Below are 25404 nucleotides of genomic sequence, written 5' to 3'. Positions count from 1 at the left end.
TATATCTTGAGAATTAAATAATTATGGATTCATATTTTGATAGTTTTTATTTTAAAATTGACTAGACGATCTTAAAGACAAAAATATCTCACTTGGGTTAACATTTAAAGAGCATATCTTTCTGCAACTATTTGTCATATTTTAATTGTTAAAAGTTTTTCTGTCCAATTTCTTTCTTTCTTTTTTGATTTTTTTCTTTCGTGTTCTACTTCAAGCTTGTTTGGCGGAGTGCTGGTGATGGGGTTGAGCTTCATAAGCCCATGGTCCAAGTCTTCAGATCCGTCCTTCAATATTGTTCCAGCCTGGGACATGTGTCCCAACAGTTCTACCTTTGTTACGTCGTCTCAGGTGAAGTATTATTTTTTTATCTTTTCAACCGATGGGTAGAGTCTGGCAGAATAAAATCAAGAAATTTGTTTTTATTATACATGTACTCTGATTTTTTTATGAGAGAAGTGAACATGAGAGAATTTTTAATTTGCAATACCAAAGAAACATTCCTGAACAATATATCAATATAAAGTCACACACTCGACATCTTATACATACATTTAAAAAAAGTTGATGACAACAGTACTACAACAATGTTGCAGTCTTACTTTATCACTACACCATTATCAATAATACATCCTGAAAGCCGCGCAAAACACCTGTACACATATGAGGTTAAACCCATTTGTCGAGGAATAATTTGTGACAAATACAATGTAAGTCTAATCTCATAGTTAAAAGAAATATACACTTAAATTATAGTACAATCTGTATGCTTAGAAAATTTCCTTTATTTAAAAGCATTTGATCTGTTTGAGATAAACATATAATATTTAGAACTCTTTCATAATTCCGTATCTATTATTATTTTCAGGAAGAAAGGCTCAGCCTTCTAGAAGAGAGACTAAGAGAAATGATCATTGATTTAAAGTCCGCCACACAGATGACTCATGTCTCTTTGTACATTGACAATCAAATCCAAGAAGCTGTATCCTTCCTGAACGAAAGTCTGAACATGTCAGCAGAGACTCGATTTCATGAAGTTCTTCGAAAACAAGACGAAGCAGTAAATAAAACAGAGGAATACAAACAGAACATCAAGGCCATGATAGCCCAGAAGGACCGGCAGTGTAGAGCCAAAATCAGAAAGGCTCACAAAACTGTCGTCAGAATGTTGGATACTGTTGCCAATAAGACTGAGGAAACATTCAAAGGACTAGCAATGTGGCTGATTGTGATACTTCAGGGCATTGATATCAGCTTCATGAAAGTTGGTGAGTCTGCCAAAGAGATGCATAACAAGCAGACGAGGAAACAAGCTAACATAGCAGACAAGAAATCACTAGACCAGAGAATAGGCAAGCAGATATCAAGACAGAATGCAAGAACACACACACAGAAAGAGAGAGAATAAATTTAAAAAACACAAAGTAAAAGAGTATCAGGAAAGATATTTAAAAAATGTTACACGCAGATATACTCATTCATGCAATTCACTTTCTATCAATTGAGCTACTCTCGATACATTGTACATAATAATAGTAATCATCATCATCATCATCATCATCATCATCATCATCATCATCATCATCATCATCATCATCATCATCATCATCATCATCCATCCATCCACCATCCACCATTTCTAAAGTAGACAGCATTCTTCACTTCTTATAAACACAATGTTTTCTTTGCAGAAACCTGGGGCTCACTTGTGGTTATCATGGGAGTGCTGGAGTTTATTCTGCTTGTCCTTGTTTGTAAATGTCTGTCGAGGCCAACGTACACAGTTTTTAATCCTCCTCCTCCACCTCAGATTTTGGTACCAGTCCCATATAGGTAAAATATTGCACAAGTTAAGCATAATCGAATTGTTTTCTTGAAAAGTACAGAATACTTCTGAGAACAAACATATTTTGTTTACTAACAATAAGCATCAATATTCTGAGTGAAATACTGTCAAAATTATACAGATGCATCTATGCTAGTTTATTAAAAATCTGTACCTCTGGTCCAAATAAACTACTGGAAGGCATTTTCATTTGAGTCGGCCTAGAAAGGGTTTCTTTAGGAAATAAAGAAACTTAAAGAAGTAAAGAAGTGAAAATCAGAATAGACCTGGTGTGTATGGTGAGAAGGTAAAACTTTTATATTTTGCTTTAATAGTTTTCGAAATGTCATTACGATTGTGGTTCGCATTACCGTTATATAAGTATTAATGTATTTCTAATCTGTTAGTTGTCAACCCCGCTGCAATTAATAACCTAGGTCTTAAGAAGTAGAAATAAAATAATTTGACAGCAGTCATCCACACGAAAATTGTTGATAGATATTTAGACCCAATAAGGTTAATATCAACAGCATATACATAATTACATACGATAAGGTAACAGACCTACAGTAGATACACAGACATAAGGGCTACACATACAGACATAATAAATACATAACAAAGTTCTGCATTTAACATAATTACATGTGATAAGGCTACATATCTACAATACATACACACAAATCGAAATGATAATGTTACACATTTAACATACACATAAGTACGCATAAAGTTCACACCTACAATACAGACACATAATGAGACAGGATGAAGTTAGACTTGCATGATGTTAGAGTAGAATCGCTGGTTACTGCTGTGGTCAGACTCATGTCAACAATACTTTAACCCGCCACCCGACAAACAGGGTAGAGGAGGGGAGGGGTAGTCAAGCACTGTTGTCTGGAAAATGTGTGGGTGTGTGGGTAGGTTGAAGGGTGGAGGCGAGTGTCAACAGTCTAGCAAGAGGTCAAGGGTCTATCAATGAAACATGAAACTATTTTTATTTCTCACGTAATCAATGACGTCATTTGCTGTCGACATTTGTTCAAAGATGACGTTTATTTATTTCTTGCATCACAACATGTGTACAAACATTTCCAACCTGACTGTTGTTACATCCACACACTGTCAGCCTCGTTCTCCATCTGTCTCACCTCTAGTCCTCTTGTCACAGTGAAGCTACGAAAAATTTCAATGGCAGGAATCATCAGCAGGACGTATCAGCCGACTTTTGACAGCTGCAAGTGTAGTTTGTACGTTATAATCATCCATACGTTTTTTTGTATTACGTGTGACTGTAAGTATGAATATGTCTATAATTATACGTAGGCAGACATGTCTGTATTGAACACAATGAATCAGTTCCAAGTTCCCACGTTAATACCTGAATGAGTAATTTTCTGTCATCGTCTCAGAAAAATCTATCATATATATGATCATGTATATCACGTTGTCATTTTGTGTTCACACGATTTCAAATATGGAATAAAATCATGAAAACTCTACACACAGCAGTTTGAATGATTACTTTCTGAACAGCTTGAGTTTATAAATTCTAAAATGTAACGGTTTTTTTTTTTTTGGTTTTTTTTTTGGTTTTTTTTTTGCGCTGCTGGATTTGCCGAGGTGTTTACACACATCATCACAGACGACGGCTGGGGTATGACACACCTTGACTTAATGTTGATGAAAATATGATGGTGACATACTACCTTGCCCTTCTGTTATCATGGAAACAATGGGTGACGTCACATCAAGCCTTTCTTTTCATTTTCTTTCATGAAGACGATGTAAATGGCGATGACACACCTAGTTTTTCAGTAATTAGTAAGAGTGATGTCCGATCGGTTGTTATGGAAACGAGGGCAAGCGTGACGCCTGGTCTTGACTTTCGGTTGTCACAAAGTGTTTTGAGTTTTCTGAGCAAGCTGATTTAAAGAATGTCATCATGTTGCAGTAGGTGAGGGGATCGTCTGTTCCGTGGCAAGCGTTGATGTTTTGTTGTGAATATACGAAGTGAGAACCCTCTGCACAATATCGAACTTTACTCTTTCCTCCGATACACTCTTGATATTTTCCACAGTTGTCCGGGTAGGTGTCGTTAGCAGGCATGAAGGTGTAACTGCTTGAGCAGGTAAACACATTGGAGCAGTCTGTAAGCAAGAAAATAAATATTTAGCAACGTGCTGCTGTGACTAAGCGTTGTATCAGACCTTGTCACCCTCTTTATTTCAATAACTTCAGTCGCCGGTGTTATAGAATACTTGTGAATTATGTAAAAAGGTAGGTATGCTAAATGGTAGTACATTATTTCTCAATCATATATCAGAACCGTCAAATAAAAATTTACAAAAAAAAAAGATAATCGAGAAAATGATTTTACCCATAGCGGTTGTCGTTGTCGTTGTTGTTGTTGTTGGAAATAATGACGATGTTGCATATGCAAGAGCATTTTGACTTGTGTCAGTGGATAATTTCACTTCTTGTTTAGAATCTGTCACAGAAGTCGAAGATGGAAGTCGTGACGTGGTTTTTTCCATTTCTGACTTTTTCTGTCCGCAGTAGGTGTTGTGGGAAGGCGGGGCACAAATCACAGTGTCACCTGGCGACAGGTAGGCAAACTCCTGTCCCTGAGGACATGTCTGTAGGACTGAGTTGCCCTGGATGCACACCTGGTAGTCTCCACAGTAGTCTGGGTATGTGTAGCTCATGGGCGAGATGGGCAGTGAATAATCAGATGAGCAGCTGGACGACTCTTTACTGACGATTGTCTCTGCAAAAACAATCTCATATCTCACCTTGTCTCATTCTCGGACATTTGCTACTTATATATGTTTCAATAGCTTTATAACCCAGTCTAAATACACATATATTTATCAACATATTATCACACAAGATACCTGCGTATTTAAGGTCAAGGTAGGTCATGAGGACGGGGTTTATTGAGGTCAGAGGTTGATTGGGATTGTTAGTAAAAAATAGTGACGATCGACGTCGATGAGTCGTTAGTAATCTCAACTCACCATTTCCATGAGGATTGAAAATAAATTGTGTTGCCCGAGAATCGACTCTCATGGTTCCCACTTGAGTGCCGTTAAACAGACAGAGAAGCAGGTCCCGCGTCTCGTTGACAGACATCGGGTTTGTTATCGCCAAAGTGAAGTTGACGATAATGGAGCCTTTGCTTCAGGAAGACAAAGTATCAAATTTCAAATTAAAAAAATATCAATAATAATAATTATAATAATGATTAGTGATGATGATTGTGCAAAAATGTTTATCGATACATGCTTTTCAGGTTTATACGATCGGAAAGGGGACTTCATCTTTAAAAATATGGAATTGTTTATATGAACACTGTTTGTTGAGCAGCGTGTACACCAGACGAGTTCTCTGTACAATTAGTTTACTCATCCTCACATTTACCAGCTCCCTCACAAACACATCTACTCACAAGCCATTGATGTTTACCTTAAACTGTTTATTTTGCAGCCTCCAAAGCTGACATTTCGTGTCACAACGGACTCAATCTGCGAAAACAGGAGAAATATATTTTAATTATTGCAATTGTCATGTGGAATTCAGGACAGCAGTTTTTTGAGTGTGTCATACAATCCAATCTTCCTCAAATTTAGTTTATGCGAATTATAAAACACATCAGCACTACTTATGTAATACAAGACTTGAGAAAATTCTAAGAGACAACTCAGTTACTTTCACAGGAAGATAATCTACCTTTATTAATATTCTTACATTAGAGCAAAATCTCTTTTCGAAGCTGAGAAACTTTGGAGAACTTGAGTCTGCCATCTCGTAAGTAAATGTTTCGTTGACCCTGAGTAACCCTAAACAGAAAGTAAGAGTTTGTGATGAAGATGAAACAAAAGGATGCTCAGTGAATCAGGTGGATGTACATTTGGATATGGGTGTCTTTGTACATGTAGTCCTTGATATACTTAGTTTGTACGATATTAAATATGCTGTTCTTCCTATGTTTATTGTAATTTAATTTATTTATAATAAATGTTCCTTACCTGAAAATAGCTGGTCACCATCTGCAACTTGAAAAGTTAATGAGGGATTATTATGAAACGCATATCATGACATGAGACAACATGGTGAAAAAAGACCAAATGAGTTTGGGTAGAAAAAGTATTGAAGTGCTTTTTTAAATTTCATGAGAGTTTCAGATTGTTGGTTGTTTAATAGCTTCTCTATTCTCCATATCTCAAGAGAGTGAGGAAATTATTTTACTCTACTTTATCACACAAACAAAAAACAAAACAAAACAAATATGCTTACCTGTATCTGTCTGATTATTTTCTGCAAACAAGGTTGAGGGAGATGTTATACCACTATTTATACACATAAACATAGAAGCACACAAACACATAAACACGTGAACACACGAAGATACAAACAAATGAACATGTAAACACCCACACATATATCCCCCTTTCCTCCCCCACACACACATTGTCACGGAGGACTCCAGTTGAGTTAAATAAACCAAGAAAAACAGTAAACTTAGCATGAAATTCCGCAAAACATCATAAGGCAACCAAGGGTAGTTATTGAACCTCCCTCCCGAGATTAAAAAAAAATAATCTTTTGTCCAGATTTGTGAAGATTGAATAAACAATGTGGATTCACAACAGAATAATTCATAACTGATTCTCTCTCTCTCACACACACACACACACTCACACACCTTTATTTAAGAAAAAATAAAAGCCAATTTTCTGTTACCTTTGTTTTTAAAATAGTAAATGACAACAATCACACCGGAAATAACAACAAATGACGCAATAAGAGCAAGGAGTATGGCAAGGCATCTCTTTAGCTTCCTTCCTTTAGCGCTGCCATCTGAAAAAAGATGTTCTGTCCTTATCATATCTCCTCATTCTTTACTCTTGTATGTCTTTGTTCAATGAAATAAAAAATAGTAATTAGACTGATGAAGGTGGAAGACAATTAAATATAGAAATAAGTAATTGTTTTAGTGCTGTTTAGTTATCTACTTCTATAATAAGAAGATTAAATCACTTTGATCTGATGTTCCCTTGTTTTTTATTTAAGTTTCTTTCTAGTCTTATCTGTTCATACCTAAATCCTTCCCGTTAACGTATAAGCAACATTAATGTGACCTTCCACTTTACATGAAATGAGATTTGTTTGGGAATTCGCATAAGTAAATAGGCAGACAGACAAACAGACAAGAGGACAGGCAAAGTAAGCAAAAAAGGAGACTTTTGATAAGAGACCTGTGAACCCTTTGCTTAGACCATTGTCTCTGTCTATTAATTGAAAGACAATTTTCAAACAGAAGAGAAAGAACAAGATACATACCGCTTCGAATACTTTGGTTTTCTATATTGAGACTAGACGCTCCTGAAAAAAATAGAAAAAAGCCAAATTTTTGTAACTAACTGTATGGAAGTCGATGCTGCAGTTTAATCTCTACGGAAAAGTAATAAACTATGGTCAAGCGTGTTTACTATTCGTAGACTTTCAACACATTCTTGATAAAGTGTGATGCAAACTATTTTCATGTCCGTAATTACAAAATCTTGTATATTTATGCTCAAATGCTTATTTTGCACTGAAAGAAAATTGTGGTTTTTTTTTACTCTGTGTGTGTATATTTATATAAGAGACGGAGAACGATCCAGGAGACATACAGACAGAGGAAAAGTAAGGTAGAGACAAAAGGAGAGAGACTTTAAGTAGGGATGACCGTTACCACCAAAGCAGCTTCCCCCAAACCAGCCAAAGATTAGAATATATTAATGAAACATTAGCATCAGTCTAGTAGAGAACACTCCATAAGATCATGTACTAATAATATAATCAACGGCGCACGAGACATGGAGGTCTTTGCCGGAAGTTATGTAAGAAACTTCTTCATTCAGACAATCTACCCCTGCACCCTCTAAAAAACGATCACGAATGCAAGTAATTGTTGCCTTAAGAAGTAAATTTTTATTTAGATAATATTAATTATTTTTTATTTTTATATAAATATTGATATTATTGATAAGATGAAAGCAAGTTGACCTACCTTTGGCCTGTGGGCTTGGAGTCCTTTGAGGGATGGTATCACTGCTGGTGGGTGCTCCTATTGTAAAGTAAACAAGAAAGTAGTATGTATAAAGGGATATGTTTTCTCTAGAAAGTTAAAATCAACACGAAAAATGTTAAAACCTTGTTATCATTTGTGGTAAATTCTTTCATACTGTTTACCCTTTAACACAACAACCCAACACATTCTTACATATAAACATACATAGACATAGCATTACACACATATTTCACATATTTACAAATTACACACACACATTCCACATATTTACGCACATTTGCAAGGACATATACATACGTATGCACACACTGACAATCACACTTGTAGACTTTCCCACACATGCGCGCGCAGTCTTTCTCCAGAGCACCTATACTTTCACTCTAATTGTCTAGTCAATACTAATATTTTTTTAATAACTTTTGATTTTAATAACTGTGATTTACGATCTGCTCTGCCTGCTTTCAAACAATATGTAACTTGTACTACCCGTCTTGACTGTCAACCCGATCGTTGCTACGGCAACATACCCAATGCATTCAAATCCATCCGGCTCCCTAACATCGGTCAGTCCGATCACAACGCTGTACATCTTATTCCTGCCTACAAACCGATAGTTCAAACTAACCCCATTGTTACGCGTACTGTTCAAATCTGGTCTCACGATTCTGTTGAGCGGTTGCAGGGTTGCTTTGAATGCACCGACTGGAATGTTTTTCTGGATTCTGCTGATGATGTCCATACTGCCACCGATGTTATTTCTGATTATATTGGTTTTTGTAAAGACATGATTATCCCAAGGAAAGTAGTGAAAAATTTACCAAACAACAAACCCTGGATTTACTAGGCAACTGAAAAACACTCTAAACGCTAAGAAGGTTGCATTTCAGACAGGCGATAGAATAGATAGAAAGCGGGTACAGAAAAAGCTGAGGGGAGAAATTAGAAAAGCCAAGTTAGATTATAAAGGAAAGGTAGAGAAGCAGTTTGAGGGTGGGAACATGAGGGATGCATGGAAAGGCCTGAAAATATTGACGGGTCAAAATCACCCGCTGACCAGTGTCTTCTCCATGTCCTTGGAAGAAAGAGTAGATTATGCAAACAAACTGAATGAATTTTATTGTCGCTTTGAGAGGGATGATGTTGGGGAGGAGTTATTTAATGTGATTTCTGAACTGGAGAAGAGAGTAGGGGAGGAGCAGCATGGGAGCGAACTGGATGACTTTGTGATTGAGGAAAATGCTGTTTTATCCCTTTTTAGACGTGTGAATGTGTGGAAGGCATGTGGCCCTGATGGTATTTGTGGAAGAGTGTTGAAAAACTGTGCGACTCAGCTGTCTGGTGTTTTTACTCAGTTGTTCTCTTGGTCGGTAAAAGTGAGTACTGTACCAAATATCTGGAAAAAATCCATCATTTGTCCTGTTCCTAAAACCAGAAACCCGATTGAACTAAATGATTACAGGCCCGTGGCATTGACCTCTATTGTTATGAAATGCTTCGAACGCATCATCCTTCGCACACTTCTCTCACAGACACAACAACACCTCGATCCCTTTCAATTTGCATACAAACAGCACAGATCCACTGACGATGCCACACTCACTCTTCTGCACAATGCATACTCTCACTTAGACAGGTCTGGCTCCTATGTACATATTCTTTTTATTGATTTTCTTCTGCATTTAATACTATACAGCCTCATCTGTTAGCTCTGAAACTTCTTCAACTTGATGTCAGCCCCAAACTCATCCTATGGATTGTTAACTTTCTGGTAAAACGTTCCCAGACAGTCTGTTTCCAGCATGCACTCTCCTCTTCCAGAAATACATCTGTTGGGAGCCCTCAGGGTACATGTCTCTCGCCTGTAATCTTCACCCTCTATACCAATGACTGTCGTGGCACTGATTCGTCTCTCTTGATTAAATACTCTGATGATACTGCTCTCCTAGACCTCTCAAACTCACACTCTGCCTATGTTGATGCAGTAGATAAATTTCATAACTGGTGCAAAGAAAACTATCTTGATCTAAATGTAAAGAAAACAAAAGAGCTGGTGATTGATTTCAGACGCAAGAACACTTTTATCCCTGACCTCTATATTGATGGTGCCAAGGTTGAACGTGTTGATCAGTACAAATATTTAGGAACTGTGATTGACGACAAACTCACTTTTAACACCAATACTGAGGTTATTCATAAGAAATGTCAATCTAGATTGTACTGTTTACAAAAACTCCGTTCCCTGGATGTCAACAAAAAGGTTTTAAGTGCTTTTTATAGATGTTTTCTTGAGTCTGTGCTGACATTTGGATTTTTATGTTGGTATGGAGGATTGAGAGCTAGTAATAGGAATGTGTTAGATAGAGTTGTGAGTGTGAGTGGGAAGGTGATTGGGGAGAAGCAGGAGTGTCTGAGTGAGTTGTATGCGAGGCGAGTAGTACGGAAAGCGAGAGCGATTGCGAAAGATAGTACACATGTTTTAGCTCAATATTATAACCTTCTTCCGTCCAAGAGACGTTTTATTGTACCCAGAGCTTCCACTGCCCGTTCTCGGAATAGTTTTATACACCAGTCTGTTGTATTACTGAATAAGTGTTGGAAGGATTTGTGAGTGTGAGGGTGTGGGTGTGTGGTTTTGGGAATATAGTTTTAGTGTTGTTTCTTATTTAGTCGGGTATTTACATGGACTGTAGGTGTTTGTGTGAGATGATAGTTTGAGTGGAATTAAGTTGTTATTAAGTTTTTATTATAAGTTTTATTATCAGCCAGTTGTTTTACCACGTCTTTTAATTTCTCCTAGTGAGATAATAAAGTTAAATTGAATTGAATTGAATTGAATTGAATTGAATATAAGCATAAACATAAACAGTTGTATACAAGACAGTAAGTGGACCTACTGTTCCGAGATGGTCTCTTTCTTCTTAAGGATTTAAAAAGCCAGCTAAGTTCTGTCAAGTATAAAGACAGAAGAGACAGGCAATTAGACAGATACACATTTTAATCAATGCATAATTAACCATATTTTTATAAACAGAGAGACAGACAGAGAGAGAGAGAGACATGAAAAAATTGAAGAAAAAGAAAGAAAGAGAGAAAAGCAGGATAGGTCAGACAGAAAACAGAATGGATGTTTTAATAAGTTTGTTCCCTTGTCCAGATAGTAGACAGTGTAGACAATGTGTTTTGTGGATTAGCTAACATTTTGATTTCTAAGTAAAAGGGAAATATCAAGTAATCATACCGCGCTTGAGTGAGCTTGAAATGGTGCTTATAGAATCCCTATCACTTGGGTTATCGATGCTGAAAAGCTCTTTTCCTGATAAATGAGAAATAAAGTAAGTCATTACTTTTCTTTTAGTAACTGCTTCAATATGATTATCTCTTACACTTTGAAACATCTGGACAACTGCAATACCAAATTATCTAAATAATCGGCAAACATCGCATAAGAGATGAATATAATAAAAGAAGAATATAATAATGACGATCGGACACGCTCGCGCACACACGTGCACATGCACAACGGCACGCACACACACACGTGCAATCAACATCAGTCTCTGGACATCCATTCTTCTTTCCCTCCGCAAAACTATCATAATACTAACTTCACACACTTAATGTCGATTTGTGAAGCGCACTGAGCCCGCTACCTTGTCAAGAAATTTTCTGAATGGTTTTTATTTTTTTTTATTATTATTATTGCATATGTTCTTGATCTTTCGTGTCAAGATTTGTGTACACATACGCGTCTTTTCATCGTGCAGTCACTTGTTTATCACTACCTGGACAGTATTTATAACCACCTGTGTACAAGACAACAAGTGGACCTACTGCTGGAAGGTGGGCTTGGAGACCTTTGTCTGCGTTTGGGAGAGATTTGGTGATTCACCTGGGGCAATGCTGCTTCTTCTGAAAGGCATTCAAGAATTAAAAAAATTGAATAAACTGCGGGTAAAAGACTATTTTATTTAGGTGCTGTTAATATTTTAATTAGAGAAAGACAAGTAATATTACAATACTCTTACAGTAAGTCGACCTACTGTTGGAAAGTGGGGTTGGAGGTCTTTGTCTTATGGACATTAATGGATTACAATGAAGCAAGCCAAAGAATTTCACATTTATCTATTTTATGATTTTCATAAACACTTACCTTTGCCAGGTGGGGTTGGTGACCTTTGTCTGGTCTTATGTCTTTTGGAGGCTGGCTGATCTGGATTATCTCCTGCCTTTTCTGGAAACATATCTGGAAAGCAAGAAATTAATGCGCATAAAGAGTACATTTTTATTTAGATGATTATAATATTCAAATTTCAGAAAGGAATATAAAATTACAGACTGTCGACTTACAAGGTGGGGTTGGAGGCCTTTGTCTGGGCCTTTGACTGGTAGACATTTGTTGAGCTGGCTTTTGTACTCCTGCCAAAAGAATACCAAGAAGGCAAGAAGTTGATGTGCACGAAGCCACACATTTTCTCTAAAAGGTTAAAAGCAACACTGAAATTCTTTTAACATTTTCATGACTTGTAACTTCTTTAACATATTTTACCCTTTTTCTGTTCTAACATACCATTCCTAAATAATAATAATAATAATAATAATAATAATAATAATAATAATAATATGATGGAAACTTGTAATGCGCGCACCACGACCAAGACAGATTGCTCTCGCTGTGCAGACCACTAATGATAAGTGAATAGATAGTGAACGGTGAGATACGTTCAGGCACAGAAAGTAAAGCAATGGGATGAAGGTATGAAGGATACTGTAACCAGTCAACATTAAGACTATCTCTCTATCACACACGCACACGCACACACACACGCACAGTCTCTACCTTGCACACCCCACTCTTACACCCCTATTGTTTAGTCAACAATAAACCAAGACAGCTAGATGATTTACAATAGCGATAGACATCAACATGAGAGGCTGGTTCCACTTGAGTAACCATGCGAGTCTTCTAAAAATAACACCAGGAAGACGAGGCAGTAAGTTATGTGGCAACACCAGATTGTCAGAAATAAAGTTTTTATTTTTAAAGTAAAATATTGAATACAAGTACACGGATTAAAATATTGTACTATTACAAAACCCACATCATTCCAGGATATTAGTAAATGTTTATACATTGAGGTTTACAAGAATACCTTCTACAAATATAGACAGGCATGCACTACAAAATACAAATATATTTTTAATTTTTTTATCTATTATTATAAAATCGACTATTCGATACCGGGCATTATATAGACGAATTAAGGAATGTAATTGAAACGGAGAATATAGTGGTTTCGGCAACGGCAACGAAAGCCCAGAACTAGACACACACAACAGGAATAAAAATTACTGTATTCTTGACAGTATAGGCATGACATACCACTAATGAACATCCAAGAAACCTATAAATACAAAAACATACCCAAAACACCCGGAAATCTCTGATTGCAAACAAAATTATACTTACCTCCTAACGACAACAAACGTACAATTTCTCAAAGGTTCCGACACCGGGGTAGTGGTAGGAACAACTACATCGCCGGGTACTCCGTAAACTGACTCGGGGTGTCGCGCAGGTCCTCGAACATTAAAACAAAAAAAAAAAAAAAACTCCTGACTGGGTGATATTCAAGAAAGAAATGCCGTCACACCTACACATCGGGGGTGAACTTGTTCCATTTTAAGGACAGTCACCGCGTCTCACTTCTGATGTTCACGATTCTATTCATGGGTGCTTCTAGGATATTTAAAATTTTTAAGCTGTGAGGTCCTTCACTGCGTCTCCTCCTAAAGTCGATTTGTTATGCTGAAAAGAAAAACTCTAATCTTGGTCATGACAATGTATTGTGGAGTTTATGCTATGTTTTAGGGGTGGGATTATTTAAAAATTTGATGATTATTGTGAGACTACAAAATGTACTGTTAATACTGTTTTTACTACCAAGTGTCCTTCGCTAAAACTGTTTTTGCTTAACATCACAGTAGTTAAAATACTCGTTTGTGAGAGAGGCTCTGGGTTCAGATCTCTTCTTGGTTCACTTGTGTTACACCTGTGTTACACTTGTGTTCACTTGTGTTACACTTGTTCACATAGCTGGCCGACGGAGGTTTTCTTCGGGTGCTCCGTCTGTATCCCCTCTCTCTACCCTCTTATTGTGAAATCACCTCTAGGTGGAAGCACTTTCCTGCCAAACCAACCAACCAACCAGCCAGCCAGCCAACCCATCGACGAAATTGTACGAAAACTTGCCGCAGTATTTTGTTTATTTGAATCGTATGTTTAATCATCAAGGCTATCTGACAAATAAAGTTGGTCAGAGCAATGGGGACATGATAAATAAAGGAAGGTATGGTTATATAGGAAGCAAAACAGGAAAACAGACATTGATGGACATTTATCTAAATGTTACAGTTATAGCAATATTTCTTTCTTCGCGTGCTGTACAATATTTTATAAAAGCTCTTGTCCAGAACCATAATCTGGTTTAAGAGTATTGGTAGATTGTTCGGAATGGTAATCAAACCTACAAAATTAGGCGATGACAAAATGTCGGTGTTCTGTGGAACTTGCCCTCCACATCCAAGGACTGTACGAACAACAACCCACAGTCTAAATATCAAAACAACACACAAGCCGCAATACACTCCCCAACAAATACAACACATACAACAAACAGCACAAGTCTGACTGGAACGACGAATAAGTCCAACACACGCGAAAGTTCACAGAAGGTCAAGACGACATGAACCCACACAAATCGTGAAGTCTGCAGGTCGGGAATTAACAGAAGGAGGCAACACATTCCAAGCTCACAATGGCAGGCCTGTCAACAAACACACACAATCACAAGTCCAACACGAGGAAGACATCAGATAAAATACAAACACGACAGAGTTTAGTCTCCTCCAGCCAGGACATCCTCCAGCAAATTTGATATCTGTCTTTCATCCAGCCACCAACCTGTTCATGCTCTATTTGTTTACAAAGAAGACAAACAACTACATTTTGTTATTAAATATATTCACGGCTATTTGATCACTTTTCTTAGTTTTTTTCACTTTTTTCTATTGCTGACTAGTTCCGACCGTAGTCAGAGAATGGTTTCACACACACGTACGAGGAAGGTAGGAGTGTACGTGGTGCTGACAACTAGCGGTCACATGTCTCTAATTACTACCCTGTAGGTAATCATACCTTCCCTGGCCCGTGTGAAACTATTTTAAAAATCGTTCACGAGAAGTTCCGGCTTCAATCTTTCGACTTTACAACGCAATCCCATCCTTGTGTGTGTTTGTGTGTGTGTGTGTTAAGTAGGGGAATTCTCCTCACAGGAATTGTTTATTAAAGGTGACATAGATAAGAAATACTGTCTATCCACGGGAGAGCTCGGAGAGATTATACACTGGATAGAAGGCCTTAGTAAGCACAATCTGAGGTCGCGACCTCGTCATTTGAGATCCTAACAGGTGGTGTAACATTTAAAGTTTAACAAGCCTCACAAGAACAGCCAGTGAGGATTCATTCTTCATGCTCGAGTATCTTCCTTGTTGTCTAGTAATGTCTGTCCATCGTCGTAGACGAAACCGTGGCACATTTCTTTCTTGAACTCTACACTTTATTTTATTTCTTAATTATTGCAACCCTCTTATTACATCAAACTCCTGGATATTATTTTCCAATCTCGCTATATTATTTAACAACCGTTCCTCTCTTGTCATTCCTTTCTTCACAAATGATGTATTTGAGATAGTTTTGCCCCTTATCTCCATTAGCAGGTTGTGAAAGAAAAGTTTGTCAGAAATAATAAATATAATTTCTTTTGGAGTTATTACTCCAATTTTCTCAGGACTGTACACAGGAAGGGCATACTGTCTTCTTAGCTCTGATATCAACTTTATAAATAATACATTTCTTTCCTTTTAACAAAGAATTATTAAATTTCGAAAAGAGTTTATGTTGTCTGAACTGTTGTTAGTGTTAATGTAACTAAAGAGTGATCTGTTCAATATTCTCATTCTATGGATGTCATGGACATGGGTTATTACCCTTGACTGTTTTAAGAAGCATGGGTTGTTGCCCTTGGCTAAAGGATCTTCGGAATGAATGATAGCGAGTATGGCTTTAAGTCCTATGTCATAAGTTGATGTATTCTGTGGCAATGTCCTCAAGAAGCAGCTGACGAAGATCAGAGACTTTCGTAATCCAAATTTCCTGTGTTAGACCTTGCTTCTACCACACTAGGATGGACCCACCAGTAGTTAAACACAGCAAAATGCGCCTTAAGTATGATCTGTAATCACACAGGGCGAACCTTTCAGTTTGGGTCTGATTGAAGCATGTTTTTCAACTGTTTTTACTGATGATCAACCGACAATAAGGCGCTTCTTGGCTGTAGACTGACTTGGTGTTCCTGACGATGTCCTTTGGTCATTCGATGTGCAAATTTAATGTCCATATTGTCCAGTTGTAGCATGTCACAGAGAATCGCAGCTACAATACTTTCCACCTCAGTCGCTATTGCCCAAAATGTTTTGTTTTTATTACTTTGGTCTCTCAAAAATAAACAATCCGCCGCTCGAAAAAGAGACAAGGACTGCGTTAGTCACTCCATCACACCAATCCATCAGACACCGAGACCTGGAAATGTCAAAGCAATCAAAATACCTGAACACAGAGAAAACGCGACCCACTGGCACTGGTGAGCGGTGTTCATCATTGGTACTCTCTTCATCCCGCAGTAAGTGTTACTGGAAGGCAAAGCACAAATTACTCTGTCATGTAGAGAGAGGTAAGTAAACTCCTCTCCCTCAGGACATGTCTGTAGGACTGAGTTGCCCTGGTTGCACACCTGGTAGTCTCCACAGTAGTCTGGGTATGTGTAGCTCATGGGCGAGATGGGCAGTGAATCAGATGAGCAGCTGGACGACTTCCGCTCTTTACTGACGATTGTCTCTGCAAAAACAATCTATTTATAAAGATAGGAATGTCTGTGAACATCTCAACATCCCTTAGAGGGCCACAGAATAAAGAATCTTGAATCTTGTTTGTAAAAATATTGAGGAACGACGTCAATGAGACATGAATAATCTCAACTCACCATTTCCATCAGGATTGAATGTAAATTGTGTTGCCTGAGAATCGACTCTCATGGTTCCCACTTGAGTGCCGTTAAACAGACAGAGAAGCAGGTCCCGCGTTTCATTGACAGACATCGGGTGTGTTATCACCAAAGTGAAGTTGACGATAATGGAGCCGTTGCTTCAGGAAGGCAAAGTATGAGGTTTTAACAACAACAACAACAACAACAACAACAACAACAACAACAACAACAACAACAGCAACAACAACAGAAATATTTCCAAGCCAACCAGCTGGTATATATTATTGCTAGTACGTTGCGTTTTAGCAATTTTATCTCCTTCTTCTTTTTGTTTGTCTATCTGTCTGGACACTATTTCTTAAATAACGTGTACACCTTACTGACGAGTTCTCTGTACAGTTAGTTTATTCATCCTCACATTTACCAGCTCCTACACAAACACTTATACTCACAATGTTTACCTCAAACTGTTTACTTTGCAGCGTCCCGAGCTGCCATTGCGTGTCACAACAGACTCAATCTGCCAAGAAAAAGGATAAGAATTGTTTATTTGTTACAATTGTTATGTGGAATTCAGGACATCATCTCCTTCAGGAGGATGTCATACATTCCAATATTCCTGAAGCTTAGTTTGTTCTAGTTATAAAACACACCATCACTACTTATATAAGAGAAAGTCTAGGCCTGTATTAAGAGACAGAGAGGTGTCAGGTGCAAAGAGGCTACTTTTACAAGCAGAAAAGCTATTTTCACAGGAAGACAATCCACCTTTATTAATATTCTTACATTAGTGCAAAATCTCTCTTGGAAGCTGTGAAACTTTGGAGATCTTGAGTTTGCCATCTCGTAAGTAAATGTTTCGTTGACCCTGAGTAACCCTAAACAGAAAGTAAGATTTTGTGATGAAGATGAAGCAAAAGAATGCTCAGTGAATCAGGTGGATGTACATGTGGATATGAGTGTCTTTGTACATGTAGTCCTCGATGTGTATATCTATTTATATCTTTGTGAGATATTCGAAAAGCTGTTCTTCCCTACATAACTTGTACACTCAGTTTGTTTTCAAAAAAATCATATATCTAACCATAACCCCTTTATTTATTAACATTTCTTTTTACTGATATATAACTTTTGTTTGTATGCTTTACATAGCATGCTAGTCTGTGAATATAAATGAGGAATGCAATGTGTGTGTGTGTGTGTGTGTGTGTGTGTGTGTGTGTGTGTGTGTGTGTGTGTGTGTGTGTGTGTGTGTGAACATGCATTTCTTTAATGTAGAAATATCATTGTATTATAGAGTAGTGTCTTGAAATTTAAAAAAATGTAAAATAAAGCAGTAGTGACAGAATACTAAACTACGGCACACAACATCATTACATTGTTATGCAAGGTAATTTTTACTAGTTTCTTAAGATGTATTCGTTAGTTATTGTCACGTGATTTCAAATTGAAAGCAATGGTAAATCACATCATAAGTGTCGAGGACTTAATTCTTTTATGATAAAGTCTGCCCATTGTACATTACATTAGTTTGTAATCAATGTTCCTTACCTGAAAATACTTGTTCACCATCTGACACTTCTGAAAAGTCAATGAGGGATAAGTATAAACTCATATCATTAGACATGAGACAACGATATGAGAAAAGACCAAATGGGCTTAAGAGATTCAGATCATCTGTTGTATAATAGCCACCCACCCTTTTCTCTATATCTTAAGAAAATGTGGAACTAATTTTATGCTGGTTCTAAAAAAGAACATCAAAAATACCTTTATCTGTGACTCCCTGCATATTTTCTGCAACGAAAGTACAACGAGACTGTCTGTACATATGACCACTTGAACACAAATATATGCAAACATCTACACATACATCCACCTTCCTCCACCTACACATTGTCATGGAAACCGCGAGTTGAAATCAAGCAGAACAAACTGCGACTGTATCCATGGTAACGACACCCATTACCACATGCTGGGTACATATGGAGACGAGCTTTGTCATCAGCTGACCTTGTACACAGAGACGAGCAGAGGCCAGATACATTATCAAGCAATCCAGTCTAGTTAAAACCTCCCTTCCCTAAATTTAAAAAAATGTATTTTTTCAGATTTGATAAGGATGGAACAAAAAAAAAAGTGAATTCACATAGGGATCACAGACACGCACACATCCGCTTTTTTTTATCAGAAAAGGAAAACCAGTTTTATTTACCTTTTTGTGTAAATTTATAAATGGCAAAAATGCCAAAGGCCACACCGGAAAGAACAACACATAAAACAATAAAGGTAAGCAGCATGACAAAGCTTCCCTTCAGCTTCCTCCCTTTAGCGCCTTCATCTGAAAAAGATGTTCTTTGGTTGTTATTATATCTTGTCCCTCTTTACTCTCGTGTTTCGTTCTTCGTTAACACAAAATTTGTAAATTATACTGATTGAGCTGGAAGACAATTTTATATAAAAAGGAGTAACTCTTTTAGTTACCTACTACGTATACGAGCAAAGCACCGGAACATGATATATCATTGTTATACATCCTATGGTGTGTCAAACATGACGGGTGCCGCGAAATTGCTGTTAATTAAAAACTTTAAAAGTCTGTAGTCATCTAAACTGTGGTTTCCGGTGCTGTTTAATTAATATTTAACTTTTTATGACACACAAGATTCGTTTTGTTCACACTAGCTTGTTTAGGTTGAGCTCAGTATCAATTTAATACATTTCCCTTTTACTATTTAATGAGACATGTTCCAAGTACTAAATTAAGCTTTTGACAAATACACATTGAGAAACTGTTTGGTTTTTTTTTCTCTAGTTTTTGCTGTTTAGTTATTTACTTCGTAAAAAGAAGATTGAAGCATTTTTCTTTAATATTTTGTCTAGTCTTATCTAGTCATACCTAAATCATGATCGTTAACTTATAAACAATATTTATGCGACCTTCTATTTTACAATGAAATGTCTTGTTTGGGAGTTTGCCTAGATAATTAGGCAGACAAATAAGCAAAAGGACAGGCAAAGTAGGTAGAGAAGGAGACTTTTGATAAGTTTGTTCCGGAGACCCCCTAACCCTTCACCTAGACCATTGGCTCTATGTATTAATGAAATACTTTAATTATTAAACAGGCGAGAAAGAACAAGACACATACCACTTCGCGTACTTTGGTTTTCGATAGTGAGATTGGACACTCCTGAAACAAATTTTAAAAAATTACTAAGAGTTTCTTTTAATTGTATGTATTGTATGGAACATTCGTACGTCACATACACCGAGGGCTGCCATTGGTCACTCACTCACCAACCAGTCAAGAAGCCAACATCGACAAGAGAACGACGACCCTACTGACGCTCCGCCCCGCCTGCAGTGGTGTGGAGGACAGGTGACTAACCCCCACTCTTCGTCAACCTGGCGGACAGGTGTGGGGACCCCCGAGGTGTCACTCTCTTCATAGACGTCATTGTCTCCCCTGCCAGTCGGGTGGTCGCGCTTGGCTTACTGTAACCACTTAGTACTGTCCTCCACCTACAACACCCCTACACTGGCCCATGCACCACCCCTCTTGTCTTGCCTAAGGGTCCTCGGGCTTGTTTACAAGTCACCCTAGGCACGAAGTGGGGCGAGTGTTACTTACCCTATTGACATGAAAGGTAAATAAGATTGCAGCAAGTTGACCTACCTATGCCCCGTGGAGTCCTTTGACTGATGTTATCCCTGTTGAAGGTTTCTTCATCCCCGTTATGTCCTCCTGTCCTTACTAAAATTGAGCAAGGAAACAAGAAGGTGAGATACACGAAGACATAAGCTTTTTCTAGAGAGTTCAAATCAACACAATCATTTTATAAATGTTGTTATTATTTGTGGTAGCTTTTTTCATATTTTTTTACCATTTATATATATATATATATGCATATACATTACATGCACATACATATTTAGGACATTTGCAAGGACATACACAAACACACATACACACTTACAAACACACAGACAGACTTTTACATACGAGCGTGATCTTTCTCCCGCACACCCACTCTTACACCCTTATTGTCTACCCAATATTAAGATAAACATCAACAGATTTATTTATACATGACAGTAGGCGAACTTACTGCTGCAAGGTGGACTCTCGATTGTTCTTAACCATTCATAAATCCAGCTAGATTCTGTCAATTAGAAAGACAAACAAAAACACTTCGACACATGCATTAAGACATGTATACATTTATATGCAATGTAAATAAACATACGTTTATAGATTTGTAGACAGATACACAGAGAAACAGACATGTAAATAGAGAAAAAGTTAAAGAGAAAGAACGAGAGAAAGATAAAGAGTGAAAAAGATAATAGGATGGACAAAAAATAGAATGGATTTTTTGAAAAATAATTGTGTTCCTTTGTCCAGATAGTTACAACGTAGACTATGCGCTTTGTTGATTAGCTAACATTTTCACTTCTAAACAAACAAGAAATATAAAGTATTCATACCGCTGGTGAATGAGGGTGAAATGGTACTTAAAGAGTTTTCAGAAGATTCCTTTTCGCTTGGATTATCGATAGCGAAAGGATGTATGTCCCTTAAATCTGAAAAATAATTACATCTTTACTTTTCTTTTACTAAATACTTTAAAATTATTATCCTCTCACACTCTGGAACATAAAAGCAATACAGCCAAGTAATACTAAACTTATCACAGTTATCGGCAATCGTTGTAGAAAAGAATCTGCAAAAAGAAGAGAATTATTCAAGGAAGGAACAAACAACAAGCAAAAAATCGATGCATATAAAATAATAGATTTCTGTAGAAAGTTAAAATCAACATTGAATTTCTCCTAACATTTTCAGGACTTGTAAAGTCTTTAAAAAAATTTTACCCTTGATGTCAAACATAATATTCTTAAAAATACACGGGATTGGCACTCTTGCACACACATTTCAATCATACATACATACACACGTCGACTCTTTTATACTTCTCTCTCTCTCTCTCTCTCTCTCTCTCTCACACACACACACACACATTTACAATACAAATTTTACTTTGGATACACACACACCCACACACCTTACACTCCTATTGTGTAGTCAACAGTAAGACAAACGGGTATGTAAAGACAGTAAGTGGACCTACTACTGAAAGGTGGGCTGACATCCTCTCCGCGAGAGATTCTTTGCATGTGGTGATAGTCTATCATTTCTAAAAACAGAAGAAGGAAAGAGAAAGATATTTGCATAAATACACGCACATGTTTTTAGAAATCGCATTTCATAATCACACTCTCCCCGATGTCTGTAACTCTCTCGAGACTTGCTAAAGATGGATGATGCATTCATGATGCTGGGTGGAGCGGAAATTATTTTTTGCAGAAAGAGAGTATTTGGAGACAGAACCAATCTCATTGATTCATGGGACGACTTAGCATTTTATCAGCGATTAAGATTTCGATATCACGACATCTTGGAGATCGTCGATGATACAGAAGAGGACAGTAATTGTCAATCGGGGGGCGCAATGTCAACACCGACTTTGCTGATGTGTCTTGCTCTTCGTTTTCATGCGTCGGGTGTGTTTCAGAATTTGTGTCGATCTAGCATATTTTAGCTGAATTGTAATGGAACAATATTGTCATTTGACCTATACTGACTACACACTGCGTAACACTCATTTTTCTGAGTTTTTCTCACAAACTCTTGTTATTTTCAGTCAATTTGAGACGCCTGCTAGTCACTATCGTCGACATTGATGTTGCTTCCTTGTCAACGCTTGCTACGTTCTGGTTTGCGCATGCGCACGCGTGGATTTCCCCAAGGCATCCCCTCCCCCCACGATGAGAGTGTGAAGGACACATATGCAAATGTCAAAGGTCCTCGATCTGCGCTGCGGTTATAAATGCGACTTGATCTACACGCCACCCGTTCACCGGGAGGTCGGCAGCTCACGGAAGGTCAGAGGTCAGACGCGTGGACAAGACCCCCGGCCCCTAAAGAAACGCAGTTAATAAAATGCCTTGATATGCCCTTCCTTTATTAAACAGAATATTCAACATTTATTTTTGGTATTTATTGAATTTATTGGATGTAAGTAAAAATGTTTAACAGCGCTAAACTTATTGTGTTTACTTGTTTATACATTTCGCTTTCAGTCAAGCTAACGCATGTGGGGAAAATATCGAGACAGTCCACAGACACAACAGAAAGTCGAAAGAAAAGTGTTAAATAAACACAAGGATAAGGGTACATGCTCGCTTGCGTGCTCGTAGATCATCTAAGTGACATGATTTTGATGAATTGCGACTCAGTGACATTCATATCCAACACATAACACACAAAGCAGGAATAAAACTCAAAGTGTCATATCCATGACAGTATAAACAAGACATATCACACATTATACAGTTTATGAAGATCAAACAAACCTACACATCCCAAATAAGAATGTTCCAAACACCCTGAAATCTCTGATTCAAACAAAATCACACTTACCGTTACCCACAACAAACGTACAACTTCTCAAAGCTTTCAAACGGTAGTTTAACTGTCAGATCTACTTCCTGTTTGCACCTCGCCAAGTTCTCTGTCAGCCGATACATGATCGGTACACGCCCTCGAACAACAAATCAGAAACATATCCTGCTTCGTGATATTCAGTAAAGAAGTGTTATAGGGCCTACACAGGGTGGACCTACACATGGTGGAGGTGAACTTGTCCCATTTTCATGAGTCACTGATGTTTTCTTGTTTCCTCGTCCCCTACCCCTCTATCCCATAATATTTTTAAGCTGTGAGACCTTACAGTGCGACACGTCTTCTCTTGATGTCGTTTTGCTATAATGTTGAAAAGAATAATAAACTGATTCTAGGCCCAGCACTTTCCCTGTGGAGTTTTATGTTTTCACATGTCTTCGTGGATTTTCTCCGGGAAAGATTAGATGTCTTCTTCGTCTTTAGAGGTTTAGAGATGTTTGTGTGACTAAAATATGTGTGACTAAAATATGTGCCTTAGTATTGTAAATATATAATTGGTTTTGTTACATGGCGTATAAGCTTAAGTCTCACTGGTTAAAACACTCGTTTGTCAGAGAGGCCGTGGGTTCAGATCTCGCCTCGGGACTCTATACGACGACTGTTCTTTGGTGGTTAACTGTCAACGGTCAGCTCTGTAAATATCCATGATACATTTTTCGTAGCTGGGATTCGAAACCATGACACCACGTTGTGTGGAAGTTGCTGTCACCTACGCCAGTCATCGTTCCAATGAAAAGTATTCTTGAATAAAAACTGTTGTTACTGTTTTATCTGAAGTCAGTACACAGGGTACAAGAAGGAATCGCATGACCTTTATTACCGTAAAATTTACTTTGAGATCAACTTTACCCACCTTTGACAGACCAATTGAATTATTTATAATGAATTTACTCGGAGGTTAAACAAGAAGCTCTTGAGTTTGAAACATAAGTTGTTGTAACTACTATACATATATACATACGTATACAAATTAGCATGGAAGAATCAATATACAGCAAACGAAAATAAATAAACAATTGCATTTTTAAATCATACAGCAGCAGAAAAAAAATACTTGGAGGTAAATAACTGAATTGACCAAACATCACAACAAAAAGACTAATTACATGCGTGACTGAAGGGAGGTAAACAAAGAAACAAGCATGCAACGGCCAGAACTTTATCTACCAATCGATGAGCTTGCTATTGGACATCAAACAGGTGGAATAACATGTACAAACATTTCTTATAAAGCATAACAAATAATTTTAGCTTATGTATCTACGTGACTGAAAGGAGGTCATGAAAACAGTATCAGGTAGAATTATATCTACGAAATTATTCGGCTTGCTCTTGGGTATAAAAATTGTGCTGGCATTATATATATATAGCTACATTTTGTAGAATAACCACAACAATATTAATAACTAACCTAAGTATATACACGACTAAAGGGAGGTAGAGGATGACGACAGCATGTGTGAAAATATACATCTTATCAATAGATGGGCTTACTGTTGGGCATGACGAGTAAACAGCTACATTAGCAGTCAATCCAGAATACATAAAAAATAAACTAAGTATATATTATATAAGTCTAGAAAACGGCTGCATCTGCAACCTAGCAAAAAATAATAATAAATATAATAATAACTAGGTATATGTTATATCAGTATACTATAAAAGTATATACTAGCTATATTCATGACTGAAGGTCGGTAAACAATAAGAGAAGGACAAAATGTAATGTAATGTGTCTGTTAAATGTACTACAATGGAACCACGACACCAAAAGACATTTTAATTAAAAGTTTACTTCAGCATAGTCGTCTAATAACACTGTTATTAAATGTAGATGCACCTACCACCAGAAGTAATGTTTTAAAAATATTG

At 37.3% G+C, this 25404-nt stretch overlaps 2 protein-coding genes and 2 long non-coding RNA genes across 4 annotated transcripts; all 4 read right to left on the bottom strand.

Moving 5' to 3' along the window:
* Positions 1 to 3509: 3509 nt before the first annotated feature.
* Positions 3510 to 7219, bottom strand: LOC112554893. Its single transcript, XM_025222970.1, has 9 exons — positions 7172 to 7219; positions 6572 to 6688; positions 6125 to 6145; positions 5857 to 5883; positions 5576 to 5667; positions 5294 to 5352; positions 4846 to 5006; positions 4206 to 4595; positions 3510 to 3975 (listed from the first exon to the last, which is right to left on the bottom strand). Exons 5-9 carry the CDS (start codon positions 5630 to 5632, stop codon positions 3674 to 3676), a joined length of 969 nt encoding a protein of 322 aa, XP_025078755.1. The 5' UTR covers positions 5633 to 5667; positions 5857 to 5883; positions 6125 to 6145; positions 6572 to 6688; positions 7172 to 7219; the 3' UTR covers positions 3510 to 3673.
* Positions 7220 to 10797: 3578 nt separating this feature from the next.
* On the bottom strand, positions 10798 to 11786 carry LOC112554916. Its single transcript, XR_003097347.1, has 3 exons — positions 11736 to 11786; positions 11143 to 11217; positions 10798 to 10849 (listed from the first exon to the last, which is right to left on the bottom strand). It is a non-coding gene; the product is annotated as an uncharacterized LOC112554916 (long non-coding RNA).
* A 4659-nt stretch (positions 11787 to 16445) lies between these two features.
* Positions 16446 to 19341, bottom strand: LOC112554894. Its single transcript, XM_025222971.1, has 7 exons — positions 19221 to 19341; positions 18776 to 18802; positions 18557 to 18586; positions 17792 to 17883; positions 17467 to 17525; positions 17003 to 17163; positions 16446 to 16857 (listed from the first exon to the last, which is right to left on the bottom strand). Exons 1-7 carry the CDS (start codon positions 19303 to 19305, stop codon positions 16529 to 16531), a joined length of 783 nt encoding a protein of 260 aa, XP_025078756.1. The 5' UTR covers positions 19306 to 19341; the 3' UTR covers positions 16446 to 16528.
* A 1345-nt stretch (positions 19342 to 20686) lies between these two features.
* On the bottom strand, positions 20687 to 21591 carry LOC112554912. Its single transcript, XR_003097343.1, has 3 exons — positions 21495 to 21591; positions 21116 to 21169; positions 20687 to 20760 (listed from the first exon to the last, which is right to left on the bottom strand). It is a non-coding gene; the product is annotated as an uncharacterized LOC112554912 (long non-coding RNA).
* Positions 21592 to 25404: the final 3813 nt, after the last annotated feature.

The sequence above is a fragment of the Pomacea canaliculata genome, linkage group LG14 (genome assembly GCF_003073045.1).
Source record: "Pomacea canaliculata isolate SZHN2017 linkage group LG14, ASM307304v1, whole genome shotgun sequence".
Classification (NCBI taxonomy): domain Eukaryota; kingdom Metazoa; phylum Mollusca; class Gastropoda; order Architaenioglossa; family Ampullariidae; genus Pomacea; species Pomacea canaliculata.
This window is presented reverse-complemented; position numbering and strand designations above follow the sequence as displayed.

Bases quoted from the DNA above. Each gene is read 5' to 3' on its own strand.
- LOC112554893 (XM_025222970.1), bottom strand. From the start codon at position 5,632: ATGGCAGACTCAAGTTCTCCAAAGTTTCTCAGCTTCGAAAAGAGATTT. The intron at 5,007-5,293 runs GTAAACATCAAT...GTCTTCCTGAAG, and splicing joins TGCAAAATAAACAGTTTAAG to CAAAGGCTCCATTATCGTCA. The intron at 4,596-4,845 runs GTGAGTTGAGAT...TTGTTTTTGCAG, and splicing joins TTTCAATCCTCATGGAAATG to AGACAATCGTCAGTAAAGAG.
- LOC112554894 (XM_025222971.1), bottom strand. From the start codon at position 19,305: ATGCTGCTTACCTTTATTGTTTTATGTGTTGTTCTTTCCGGTGTGGCC. The intron at 18,587-18,775 runs GTATTTTTGATG...TTGACTTTTCAG, and splicing joins GCAGGGAGTCACAGATAAAG to AAGTGTCAGATGGTGAACAA. The intron at 17,884-18,556 runs GTAAGGAACATT...CTTTCTGTTTAG, and splicing joins TGGTGAACAAGTATTTTCAG to GGTTACTCAGGGTCAACGAA.